At 46.0% G+C, this 13,471-nt stretch overlaps 3 protein-coding genes across 3 annotated transcripts; 2 read left to right on the plus strand and 1 right to left on the minus strand.

Moving 5' to 3' along the window:
- Positions 1-535: 535 nt before the first annotated feature.
- Positions 536-4,199, minus strand: LOC143333029 (F-box only protein 40-like). The gene is made up of 6 exons (XM_076750949.1): positions 4,169-4,199; positions 2,434-3,615; positions 2,063-2,349; positions 1,766-1,897; positions 927-1,263; positions 536-748 (listed from the first exon to the last, which is right to left on the minus strand). Exons 1-6 carry the CDS (start codon positions 4,169-4,171, stop codon positions 536-538), a joined length of 2,154 nt encoding a protein of 717 aa, XP_076607064.1. The 5' UTR covers positions 4,172-4,199.
- Positions 4,200-5,537: 1,338 nt separating this feature from the next.
- Positions 5,538-9,268, plus strand: LOC143333091 (F-box only protein 40-like). Its single transcript, XM_076751028.1, is given in 8 exon segments — positions 5,538-5,603; positions 5,747-6,308; positions 6,531-7,030; positions 7,373-7,552; positions 7,839-8,080; positions 8,308-8,439; positions 8,607-8,940; positions 9,056-9,268. Coding segments are annotated over 8 exon segments (2,229 nt in total).
- A 1,098-nt stretch (positions 9,269-10,366) lies between these two features.
- LOC143332818 (coiled-coil domain-containing 92B-like) lies at positions 10,367-13,100 on the plus strand. Its single transcript, XM_076750622.1, has 4 exons — positions 10,367-10,680; positions 11,115-11,263; positions 11,401-11,448; positions 11,888-13,100. Exons 2-4 carry the CDS (start codon positions 11,134-11,136, stop codon positions 12,595-12,597), a joined length of 888 nt encoding a protein of 295 aa, XP_076606737.1. The 5' UTR covers positions 10,367-10,680; positions 11,115-11,133; the 3' UTR covers positions 12,598-13,100.
- The last annotated feature ends 371 nt before the right edge of the window (positions 13,101-13,471 follow it).

Here is a 13,471-nt window from a genome sequence, read left to right on the forward strand (position 1 = left end):
GGGCAGCTTCCAGCTCCAATATGCTGCCTAAACTGTGGTTTTCTATGAGATCATTGGGGAAATTACACATCTGATTTTTTTTAATATAAATTTCAGTGTAACTCAGACCATTTAAATATCAGTTAACAAATTAGTACTTTAATTTCATGACTTCAGTTTTGTGAAATAAGATATTCGTTATGATACACAACCACCCAAGTATTTATTGTGTTATTGTTATTATATGTATTGTTTTATTCCAAAAATGTTTAAGTTAATAAGTTAATCACTGCATTTTGAACGTATTAATTCACTGTATGACTTATTGGAAAAGTTGTCTGCGAAGCAAACGTGATCCTGACTTGCTGTTTAACAAAAGTGGGCTTTTAATGCCATAACTTTAGGGTTCAAGTCTAACTCACAATTGCCATAAAATTACATCAGTGTTCCAACATTTATCTCACAACTCAGCAGGGAAAAGAGGAAACAGCATGCAACAAGGTCCCTGTTTCATAATAACAGATTAAAGCAGCATGCAGCGCATCAGTGCCAAACACTACATCATGATCCTCTTCTGCTGGAACAAGTCAACCAGAGAGGGACCTTTGCAGCTCGTCGTGGTTTGGACTTTGAGGCGCGGCAGGCGAACCTTGTCTGTCCTGGTCTCTGTCTCGTAGTAGGGACACACCTTCAGATGCTCGGACATGGACGGGATGTCTTGGAAGCACCAAGTGTCCACGGGAGAGAACAAGGTGCTGAACTGCCATATCTGAAGTCACAGAGCGAGAGGTGATAGAGAGAGATAACAGAGTGTTCAGCTCTGACTGCAGGACTTTCCAGTTTCCACTGGGAATGAGGAGAAATCTGCTTGTCAAAACATTTTATAGTTTCAACTTGATTTACTCAATAAACTGTAAGTATCCTGTAAGTGTCCAGATGAAGCTTACCTTCTGCTTCACCCTCCACTTGGCTCCTCCATGTGAGTAGGTCCTCCTCTCCCAGCAGAGGGTCACCATCCCTTTGTCCTGCAGCAGCGTGGAGCACACCTGCCTCATGAGCTGGGACGTCAGAGCCAGCTGGGACAGGGACTGACTGTCCAGGAAACTGGCCATGTGGCACAGCACCTCGTAGGGCAGCGAGCTCAGGGAGTCCTCTCCTCCTCCTGCCCGGCCTTTTCTCCTCCTCTGAGTGGTGGAGGAGTCCACTGAGCTCCTGGGTGGCTGGGAGGCGTCACTCAGAGAGACAGGGACAGTGGGATGGAGGCTAAAGCAGCCCAGATCCTCACTGAAAACAAAGTTGAAGCGGTGGTCTTTAAAGGTGCATTATAGTAGATTTTTCCAGCCCTGCATGACTGTAATTTATGTGCAGGGGATTAATAAGGTGTTGAACAAAAAGTGAAACAGTCGCAGAGTGAATACTGGACTTACATTCATCAGGTGACCAGAAACTCTGAATAAGTGTAATATTGTTCTGTATCTGCTGGATGTGTAAATAGGAATCTTACTGCTAAATTGTTTGCCATATCACCTTTTTAAAATGATAATATCTTGTGTTCACAGTTTGTTTCTTATACCCCAAGTGGCAAAAAATGTAACATCTCTATTTTATGAATTTTATGAATTATACATCAGATTAAATTGGCCTTTTTCACATCTGAATTTGTTCAACGCTCTGTCCTTTGTTCCACTTGTAATATGCTGCTTTAACATAGAATATATCTAATTAAAGAGGTGAGAATAAAGGTGCATCAGTACTACACAATAATAAAGATGAACCGTTTTCTCACTTGTAGGTGACGTTGGCTTCGTATGTGGAGGGCTGCAACCTTATCTGACTGAAGGTGCATCCCAGGTAAGCCAGGGGGCATCTCTGCTCGAGCCATCCATTAACACTCATCTGGATGTCACTGTGGATATTCCTGCATACGACAGCATATTGATTATTACAGAATTAAAGCTAATAAAAACATTTTTGTGCATTGCATTGCACTGAGAGGAAAATATGAAGACTTATCTCCAATGTTGGCAAGAATTTAAAAAACACAGATTCTGGAGAAAATCGGGATAAAAAGACAGAAACCCACTTATAATGTCTTCCATATTCTCTGCGCTGGAAAGTGTGTCCACAGAGGAAGGTGAAGGCGGAGGTGGCCTTGTGGTGGCGGCTGGTGACGCTCTCCACCTGCAGCTGAAGGTGCAGCTCCAGCGGTCTGGCAGCGGTCAGATCGACCAGCGACGTGTTTCTCCGGAAAGGAGCAGACAGGAAGCTGTAGGTCTGCGTGCCCTCGTCTTGTAACAGACCATCTGTGCATATGCTCTCTGCAATGAGGTGACCCCTCTGCTCCTTCTCCAGGGAGCACAGCAGAGAGGCCTGAGGAGCCAATCAGACACATCATGTGACAAATTTTCAGTGTATTTGCGGCCACTTTCATCAGGAATTATTTCTCTCTCTCACCTGAACTTCATCCCACACTGGCATCTCCTGAGGCCCCACCCCGAGGTCGCTGGTATCCACGGCTCGACTCTCCCTCCTGTAGAAACCAGGGTTGCGGATGCGGCTCTGTCTGGCAGCAAAGCTGGTTGGGATTTTGAAGGTACGCACGGTGATGATCTTCATCGGCTCCACATGTCCATAAACAAAATTCTTCAGAAAGGAGGAGGAGGGTGTGGGGAAAGCAATGCATGCACTGCTCCCCTTTGTGCAGGTGTTGGATGCTGTGGCACCCTTACAGGTATCTGCTGTATCTTCCTCTGTCAGAGTGGGCAGACCTCTTCCTCTGCCTTTAGCCTGTCCACGGCCTCGGCCTGCCAAAGCTGCCTCTTCAGTCTCCCTGCAGCCACCCATCTCCATACTGAACATCCGCTCCCAGGCGTTGTAGTTCACTAAAAGATCATCACTCAGTCCTGTGGCCCTGGCTATAGCCTCTCTCTCCTCCTGGGTTAGCTCCCGCTCAGGTACAACCTCAACCTCATCCTCATCCTCATCCTCATCCTCATCCTCATCCTCATCTTCTTTTTCATCAGGGTTGGGGAAGTTAAACAGGCTAAAAGACTTCCAGGTGTGACCGCTGACTTCCTTTGCAGCTGCACTTTCTGCTGCCTTTCTCTGCTTCTCCTTCCTCCTCTCCTCCTCCTTCCTCTCTTCCTCTTTCTCCTCTTCTTCGACACTCTGGGTCAACTCTGGAAACAGTTTCTTCATCTTCATTGAGTGAAAGAGACGGTCCTGGTCTTTCAGGGCCATTGCCAGGTCCAGACATCCTCTCTGCTCTCTCTCCCTGAGCAGGTTTTCATGCAGTTGTGTGTTCGGATGAGAATGGGCATCGTTGGCGGGCCAGCGGTTCCACTCCATGGAGCAACACACCACGCTGGCCGGACACACCTGGAGGTGAGCTGCCTGCGAGGAGCGGGGCAGGTGGACCGGGCAGCCGTACTCAGCGTTCAGGCAGGGCACCCTCACGTTAGGGCAGAGCAGCAGGTGATCCTCCTCTTTGCACAGGTGGAAGAGAGCTCCACAGTGCAGGCGGCAGGGGACGACCGCGCAGCACACTGAGACCTCCACCCGAGCCCTGCAGCGCCGGCTGTAGCAGGAGTCACAGTGGAGGTGCTGTCGAACCCTGGAGGCTCGAGAGTGCTGACTCTGATTGGGTTTAGAAGAAAAAAGGATTGATTACCAGAATCAAGAAAAGTCACTAAATCAAACTTTCTTTTAAACTTCAAATTTAGTGAAGTCGTGCAATAGTAACATAACACATCTCCATATTACTTTTGCATTTCAAATGCGTTTGCATGGTCAGTATATTAATTAGAAAATCTGCTGCATCATCAGTTTACCCCACCAACCTGCAGGTGGTTCACTAATTACTCATGTTTTGCAGCCAAACAACAGATGTCTGGAGGAGATCCTAAAGTTTTTACTGATACCAAACATGTCAGACTGAATTTGAGGAATGTGGGTATAAAATTAAATACATCTACATCACCTCAGTTTGATAGAATGGTTCAGCCATGAACAACAGGTCTGAATATTACACTTCTTCAATCGAGAGCCAAAACAGAATTTACTGTATATAAAACTGTTAAACAGTGTACTATATAAAAATCATTTTAACAACTTTAAAGCTGCTTAAGAGGGAAATAAAAGGGCAAAACTGGTCAACATTTGATCTTACAGTTGGAAAATGAAACCATACCATGCTTCAGATCCACTGGCAGCACTTTTTTATCTTAAGCTGTAGGTCTGTCCTGCAAACAGAGAGGAAACTATGAGTCTTGAAGTCTCACAGTAAACTCAGCTTGGAAAAATGCATGTAAATGCACAGTGAGAGGACACCAGCAGAGTCCTGTTGCAATAGAGTCCATGGGAAAAGATAATTACAGACATTAGCCTACCGCTGTAACACGCTCCTTGCACTCCGTCTTGTGATTAAAAGACCAAAGTGTGTGTGTGTGTGTGTGTGTGTGTGTGTGTGTGTGTGTGTGTGTGTGTGTGTGTGTGTGTGTGTGCAATGTGTCAGTGTTATAAATAGAGCCAAGCACTGACAGAGAAATGTTACACAGGTGGTCAGAAACATGGTTTGGGTTACCCAGCCCCTCACCCACATATGTGAGGAAATCTTTTTCGCCTGCTGCCCTCTGTCTCATGTGCTGCTTTCCATAATTGATTTCAACCTGCAGAGAACAAAATGAGTCCTCCAAAAGATCCAAACAGTGTCCTCTAGTGGATATTCAAGTATAACCAAAACATTGAGTGTATTTTATTGCAGGGATCCCAACAGAAGATGACCCATTTATTCTGCCCTGCAAACAGGGGCTCAGACACATTCACTCCTCCACAAGATGAAGAGATTTGGACGACTGCTGCAGGGTGAGAAACTGAGGGGGGAGTCATGTCTCCTGCTGAACCTGCTTGCTGCTTCTTGGCTAATTTTAACCTGCCAGTTCAAAGCACACAGGGACGGAAAGCAAGGTTATACAAGCAAAGAGACGAGCGCAGGACGTCTGTGGCAGCACCTTGGTAAGACCTTTGTCTATGTAGGATTTGAGCCCGCTGTGAACTCGTTTACATATTTTGATAATGTCTGTTTTTGCTGATCTAAACTGTGAGCAGCACAGTGAAACTGCTGAAAGTAATACATCTTTAAAAGTTAAACATTTCAGTTGCTTTTAGTGCTCACAGTGCACCACAGGATACATAACAGAACAGTGGGACGATACCAGCCCGTAATTTACACTTTACTTTGAGTATCAGCTCTTCCTTTCACAGTAAGAACACAGAATAAGTACATTTGAAATTGTAAGACAGCTTTGGAGCTAAATAACACTTGTTAGTACTTAGTGCACGAAGGACAAAATGCCTCCCATTACTGTCTTTGTTTGCTGTTGATTGGTTGTGCGGCCTATGTCAGGTGCAGACCCCCTAAAGGGTTGCAGTATAAATCTGAGGGGTCATGAACAAATTCAGGCCTCTAAAGATTTGTCTTCAGGGGTCACATGCCCTAAAGGTTGAGAATCACTGGCCTATGTGATCCACTGTTTAAAGCTGATGTTACAGATCAAAGTATGAATCTGAATGGCAATTTTTCTTGCAGGATTACAAAACTTCTGATTCAAAGTTCTGCAGAGATGGTGAGTCACAGACTTTTCAGATATAATTCCTGATGTTGAATTAAATATTAAGCATCATACAACATTAATGTACCATGTTTAATATAATTTATCTCTCTGCCATCTTTCATCCTTGTTGGCTCCTCTCTTTTTCTCACTATCAGAGTCAGCGCTCTCGAGCCTCCAGGGTTCGACAGCACCTCCACTGTGACTCCTGCTACAGCCGGCGCTGCAGGGCTCGGGTGGAGGTCTCAGTGTGCTGCGCGGTCGTCCCCTGCCGCCTGCACTGTGGAGCTCTCTTCCACCTGTGCAAAGAGGAGGATCACCTGCTGCTCTGCCCTAATGTGAGGGTGCCCTGCCTCAATGCCGAGTACGGCTGCCCGGTCCACCTGCCCCGCTCCTCGCAGGCGGCTCACCTCCAGGTGTGTCCGGCCAGTGTGGTGTGTTGCTCCATGGAGTGGCTCCGCTGGCCTACTGATGACACGAACCCACATGGGGATATAGCTCTGCAAGAGAACGTGATGAAGAAAAATGAGGAGCAGGAGGAGGCTCTGGATCTTGCTATGGCCCTGGTGGATCAGTCAGACCTTTATGACCGCCTAAAAATGAAGCCCCTCTTTCCAGAGCTGACAGAGGCAGTAGAGGAGGAAATAAAGGATGAAAACAAAGAGGAGGCTGCAGGAGGAGGTTTAGTCAATGGTGTGGCACACGAAGATACTAATGAAGGTAAATTGCTGTGGTGCTAAATGAGATAACTGCATTTTAAAAGATGCCTCCTCTAAGACATTGTGCCTTGTTATAAAGTCCATTATGGGCCGTTGTTGAAGTGGAGTCACTTAAAGCTGTAATGACCAATCTTTCAAAAGTGTATCCATATTTTTAACACAAAAAAACACAATTTCTGCTCTGTCATGTCTCCTGTTGATCTCTCCACATCAGTTCCTGCAGAAAACCTCTTTTGTGAGAGTAAAGGTGTTGAAAAGGCTGTACAGAACGGTGCGGTGGAAGGCTTCAGCCTCAGCAAAGAGAAATTCAACATGTGTGAGAGGATGTTCAGCAAGGAGAGAGGCGGCTGCACTGTCGCGCAGGAAAACCAAGACAATCCCAAACCAAACCCAAAACCCAGTGAGAAGGTGAAGACCCGGAAGCAGGACAGCGTGGAGACAACAGCATGTGCAGACCACAGAGACATGAAGGAAGACGGTGAGGCTGCAACCAAAAACTGTGATCCACATGACACAAGTAAGACAGGGCACGCTCCCTGGCAGGAGGGGGTGCTGGAGCGTCTGGGGCAGGAGCTCACCCCGCAGGAGTACAACATGTATGTGGTGCATCACGGGCGCATGCTGCTCACCTTCGGCCAAATCCAGGCCTGCACACCAAGGGAGAGAGATTTTGTCTACGGCAGCCTGGAGCCTATCCCAGTCCAGACCCTGCGCTCGTTCAAGGTGATGCTTTCAAATGTATTTAGTGTCAGTGAATGTTGTGGTTTGATCAGATTTGATCGAGAGTGACATAGCAAACTGTCAGCAAATTTTGATTCAGAGTTTGCTAAATCCCGATTGGTGCACAGATGCATGTGTCATCACCCTTTTCCAAATGAGCCATGCTCACTTTAAACCAGCTGTCTCATGCTGACAAATGCAGCCACTAATGTACAAAATTTCTAGGTTTAAAATAAGCCACAACAAATCAACCTGACCCAATAATAATTTAGAAAAAAATGTGTTCAATGTACTGTCCTTTCTTCTAATTAATATATTTTCTTGTATTTTTCTCTTCTACATTAGATCCCTGACAGCTATCACTTCAGGCGGCGGGTTCATCTGTACGACACGGCTGCTCGCGCTCAAAGTGAACCTCGCAGTGTGGACACGTCAGACCTGGGAGTCAAAGAAGAGGACTGGTTCAGCGATGAAGCCACAGCCACCCTGCTGGGCTACGCCGAGATGGTGGTCATGGGTCACAAGGTCAGTCAGATATTTATGACAGTATAATTTTTACACGTGCATTGCATCACCTGTGCAGCTGTTCAGAAAATAGAAATGCAATCAAGATGTAAAATGTGCATTAAAGCCAAGCTCTCTGATGCGTATCCAGATGTAGAAGACAATACATAATTCTATTAATTAATTAATTCTATTACGCAAAAATAAAAAAAAGATTTTCTCTGTCGTGCATTTTTTGGACCACAACCATTTTCTCTGCTGTCAAAAGAAAGAAATGAACTCCTGCATGTTGTTGGTCTTCATGCAGATCAGCGAGTCAAAGGCAGCCGATGGGCTCTACGTTGACGTGGGAACACAAACGCACTCGTTCCGCTCGGCTCCGTTTAAAGAGAAGACGACCCTGGGGGAGGTGATGGTGGACAGACCACTGAAGCTTCACCTCCAGCTGCAGGCGGAGAGGGTGAACAGCAGACACGGCAGAGCCAACTGTGCCTTCACCTTCCTCTGCGGTCACAGCTTCCACCGCAGAGAGTTCGCCACACATTTCAGGTGTCACTTTCAGCAGTTTGTCTCAAAGGACTAAAATGAAAACAATAAATGTTGATTTGTCGCTGAGAATTGGATGCAATAGGATGCAACCAGCTGGAAACGTCATCAAATGCTGCTGGTGCAAAATAGAAGCAAAATCTATATACGCTTGGATAAGAGTGCCTTTATCCTTCTCTGTGGATGGACATGTGAGTGTTTCAACGTGTTACTCGTCATCTCTTTTCCAGGAACGTCCACAGCGACATCCAGACGTCTCTGAGTGGATGGTTCGAGCAGAGGTGTCCCCTGGCGTACCTGGGATGCACCTACAGCCAGAGGAGGTTTCAGCCCTCCACACATAAAGCCACCGTCTCCTACAAGTGAGCACAACTTACATTCATCAGTCCAGATTCAAGTTTTAAGATTAACATTCGTATTTTAAGAGTTTCACAACTTTAGAGTCGAGTCCAGAAACTCAGACTGCACTCGGGCTTGTATTTGCTTTAGTGAATGAAATCCTCACCAGTGTATCTTCACTTCCCTGCAGTAAGCAGCTGAGGAGTTTCAACCTGCGGCCAACACTTGAAGACTCAGTATTTGATGCCTCCCAACCACCCAAGAGCTCAGTGGGCTCCTCCACCACTCAGAGGAAGAGAGGAGGCCGGGCAGGAGGAGGAGAGGACTCCCTGAGCTCGCTGCCCTACGAGGTGCTGTGCCACATGGCCAGTTTCCTGGACAGTCTGTCCCTGTCCCAGCTGGCTCTGGTGTCCCAGCTCATGAGGCAGGTGTGCTCCACGCTGCTGCAGGACAGAGGGATGGTGACCCTCCGCTGGGAGAGGAAGATCTACTCACATGGAGGAGCCAAGTGGAGGGCCAAACCTGTGAGATATTCATACTAAATCATCCAGTCCATCCGTCATTTCAGTGTTTTATGATAATGAATCCATAACAACAGCGATCCTTATCCTCCTTTTCTCTCCTCCTCTTGCTCTTCAGGTTTGGGAGTTTAGTCAGCTCTTCTCCAAAGTGGATTCATGGCATATGGCTGACATCCCCCCCATATCTGCTCATCTCAAAGTCTGTCCTTATTATGAGCCCTCTCTGCGCAGTCAGCCTGTCCCCCTCCCCAGCATGAGTGACAAACAGCAGGGCGGCAATGACAAGCTTAGCCTCCTCAAATTTTTCACAGGGAGCAGATAGCAACAATGAAAAAAATGCATTTAATTCTACCTGCTGTGTTTACCTTCGTATAATTTGTGTTATTTACACTGATGGCCAGATTACACTGGTATAGGGAAAATGTAACAGTAATATAACAGTATGTCACAAAGGACTCCACAGAACAAATAAACTCAACCTGAATTTGCGCAGTTTTTTCTTCTTTATGTCCTGCGTGCAGCTTTAAGTTACAGCAGAATTTTGTATGAAAAAAACTTATATTTTAATATGTGATTGTGGAGCATACGGACTGCAAAGATTGATCTCACCTGCCTCTCTAAAATGTTTGGATGCAACCAATTTTTACAGAGTTTACATTGATGTTGGACATCTGTTGTCCTAAAACACAGATGGGTTTATCCTGTACTGGATCCTTCTGAGCAAACACACACACATATATAGTATATCTATAAGGGATGGTCAGTGCCACACAGTGAGGAGAAGCAGAAGAAACTGTCGACTTTTAAAGAATATTTGTCGTTTCTAGGCAAAAAATACCAAACATCTGTGGGTTCAAGCCTCTCAAATGTGAGGATTTGATTTTTCACTATTTTATGAAACTTTACATACAGAATGACTATTGAGTAAAATCATCAGCTGACTAATTTATCATGAAAATAATAATATGAACACCCGAAGCCTCTATTTAGAGGATGGCAAGATTTTGAACCAGCAAACAGTAAGATAAGTAAACCAGCTCTACCTGGATCAGCGACAACATTAATAAGCTGCTAATACTTAAATACATAAATAATAAATCAATAACAGAAAATAATTTTAACACTGCAAGGTGCCACTTCTTCTTTGTGTTGCTTTACTATGCTAATAATGCTAATACTATGCTAATAAGAATTGAATCTAGGACATTTGAGAACATTTTTACATTATTTCACATTACTGAAAATAAATGAATAGTCTCATATGATGCTTACACTTTTCCAAAAGGTCAATGAAAAAATAAATGTAACACTGTAAAGGTAGAGACTTCAGCTGGCTTTATGCCTTATTGCCTTTACTGTTTGCAACAGCTGGCACCGTCCTCTCCACGCAGCTCCTCCTCTTCCTGCGTCGTGGCACTGATCACCCCTCATACCGGCCTGCTTTGTTGTGTGTACAGCAGCGGCACCGTGCAGCCCGCACAGCCGGAAGGTTATGAGGAGGTTATTCCGGCTCTTGACTGCAGCAGGAGCCATTCACACCAAGAAAAAAAAAAAAAGACACACGCAGCTGCAGCCCTGAAACCGCTCATCCGAGAGCGCAACAAGAAGGTGCTGTTTTGCGCACTGGCCGCTTTGCACGGTTCTTTTGTTTTCTCCATCTGTGCTGCATCAAGGGCAGAGATAGCAGGGCGATACGAGGATCCATGAGAAACGCTTTGAAGAGGACGCCGCTTCAGTATCACGGTAGGCCACGGCCACAGCGATGAGTGGAGTGCACGGTTACAGGTAGACGCTGAGCAGCAGTGAGCAACGGCGCAGGAACGGGCGAGAAATCCGACTGAATTGGATTAAATAGGAGAGTGGAGGCATATTGCAAAGAAGCTCTCTAGAGAATTGCCTGATAAAGCTCTTGAATGTTGCAGAAAAGATGCATAAATGTAGGTCGTCATAGAGTTCGTGGCGTTATATCACAATAAGATAAGAATGTAATCTTGCTGTTGAGGGGAGTAGCTGAAGGTTTATGACTCTATTTTCATAAATATACATGTTATCAAATTGCATCACTATATTGAACTGACTCTTAATATCCAGGCACTGTCCTCTGTCAGAGCTCCAACTGGGACGCCGCTGTAGTATAAACATGCTGTACAGGGAAGTCAATGTGCATCCGTGTGCAGGTTGTGTGGGGATTCAGCCATGGATGCAGGGAGGCTGGAGCAGCAGGTGGCCAGCGTGGACAGAGGCATCGCCTTCCTCAAGCAGGAGCACCTGGCCATGCTGACCGGTCTGCAGCTGGAGATCACACACCTGAAGAGGCGCTGTCACGGTCAGTCTGCCGGTGACCTGCCGCTCTCCATCTCTTCATGCGTCTCTCAGCTGCTTGACTGCCTGTCCGTCACCCTGTCTTATCTTTTTTTTTTTCTCTCTGTCTGCCCTTTGTGTTTCTTCTCCTCTTGGCTGCAGAGCTAAGCTGTGAGCTGGACTCCAGGTTTCCTGACAGAAACACAGAAGGTAAGACTTTGCAACTCTTTGCTGACAAGGGGGAAAATGATAAGTGGGAGATGCTGAAATTGTATATCCTAATTGTGGAGAGGAAAGCACAAGGACTGTGCAGAGGAGGACTCACACAGACATCGTGATAGACAAGGGCACAGTGACAAGGCAGATACAACACAGTAAAGTGAGAGACACCTTTTACTATCAACACAATTTATGTATATTTTGTTCATTTTTACATTTCATAATTGTTAGTAAAAGGATTGCACTGATTAGACATGCACTATTGGTATCAGCACTTAATCTGACTAATCAAGTGGATCACATATTAAAAAATCTTTTGAATATGTTACCTCACGTGAAAATGATCAAAAATGAGACACCGGGAGAGGAAAGTTGGATCGGTGCCTGTGTACCTCAGTCCATACTGTGTTTGTTTATGTCTGTTTCTCAGAGGAGGAAGCAGAGCTAGCAGCACGATGTGAGGCTGCTGAGCGCCTCCTAGAGGACCAGCAGTGCATGACGGTCGCTGCACGTGGGGAGCTGAGGGCTGGCCGGGCACGAGCATCGGCGCTCGGAAGGAGCCTCCGGGAAGAAGAGCGATGTTTCCTGGAGGAGCTGAAACGGCGCAGCCACAAGATCACGCTGCTGAGTCGTGAGCTGCAGCACCAAAATGTCATCACGACGAGCCTCTGCCACGAGCTCCACGCCGCTCGCTTAAAACTGTTCCAGCAGCGGCAGAGCACAGAGCCTGCTGCAGAGGGAGAGGAAGGGCCCAGGCGAAAGGACGTAGAAGAAGAAGAAGATGAAGAGGATGAGGAGGATGACGACGATGAAGGGGGGGGCTCAGACTGGCTTCTGTCGCCGCCTCCTCCAGCCTCTCCCAGCCAACCAGACGCGAGACACAAGAGGCGTGTCAGCATGAGGGAGGAGAGAGTCCGAGCTTGCGTCCCACAGGAGAGAGTGACATCACCGCAGAGGCCACACCCCATGCCTGACCCCGCCCTCTTCTTGGTGCCTCTTAGATACCGCCTCCTTCGCTTGAACCAACCAATCAGAACGCAGGACGCAGAGGGGCTGGAGGACGAGTGGGAGGATATAGAGGACAGCAGGGTGCACAGGAGGGTGGACATGGGAGCAGGAGAGGGAGAAACTGCTCTGTGATGACGATGAAAGGACAGCGTTGTCTTCCAGGAGGCCTCGGCCGACATCAATCGACATCTGATGCAGTTATTCTAGAAAAAAAGCTTGCGATGAGAGAGATGTAACCTTGTGATTGTCTGTAGATTTCAGGAAGTGAGTTAGATATTTAGAGTTAGTTGCACAAGACTGTGTGATCAAGCATACACATGAGCTGAATTTGTCACATTGATGGTACAGCATGTGCTTTGAATGTGAAGAAACAAGTGGATCAGCAAAGACTGACTGTTTTCATACGGACGCCTTTTGATTTTGACACAGTCGATCACGGCTTTTGCCTGTAATTAGTAGCCTTGCCTCTGGGTCTATGAACACTCACACCGTACTGCTCAAAGTGGCAACCTGCTTTTGCACTGCACTAGCCGTACTCCAGGTTCGGAAGGTCACTCTTGAAGGCTTAGGGACATTTTGTATGATTTGCACTTTATTAAATTCATGCAATGTGCCTCGTAATGGCAGAGAAGTACTCCTTGTGTCATGTTGTCTGTTTAAAGATTTTTTTTTTCCACTGCAGATACTTTGACTTGTCACAAAGTATCTGCAGTGGTATCAGCAACTATTTTATTAGTTAAACCTCTCATTTTCCTACTGCAACATGTTCAAATATCTGCTGTGAGGAAGGCCTATTGACATTTACAAGATGCAGTTACAAAAACAATTGAAACAATTATCAGTGTGAACTGTGAATATCTTTGGGGTTTGGACTGTTAGTCGAAACAAGGTGTTTGAAAACATCACTTTTGGCTTTAGAAAATTTATTTAAAGACCAAACAATTAATTGATTAGATAATCTACCCTAGATTGCACATAAAACAAACACTCATTGAATATCAGTGTA

This window comes from Chaetodon auriga, chromosome 15, assembly GCF_051107435.1.
Source record: "Chaetodon auriga isolate fChaAug3 chromosome 15, fChaAug3.hap1, whole genome shotgun sequence".
NCBI lineage: Eukaryota > Metazoa > Chordata > Actinopteri > Chaetodontiformes > Chaetodontidae > Chaetodon > Chaetodon auriga.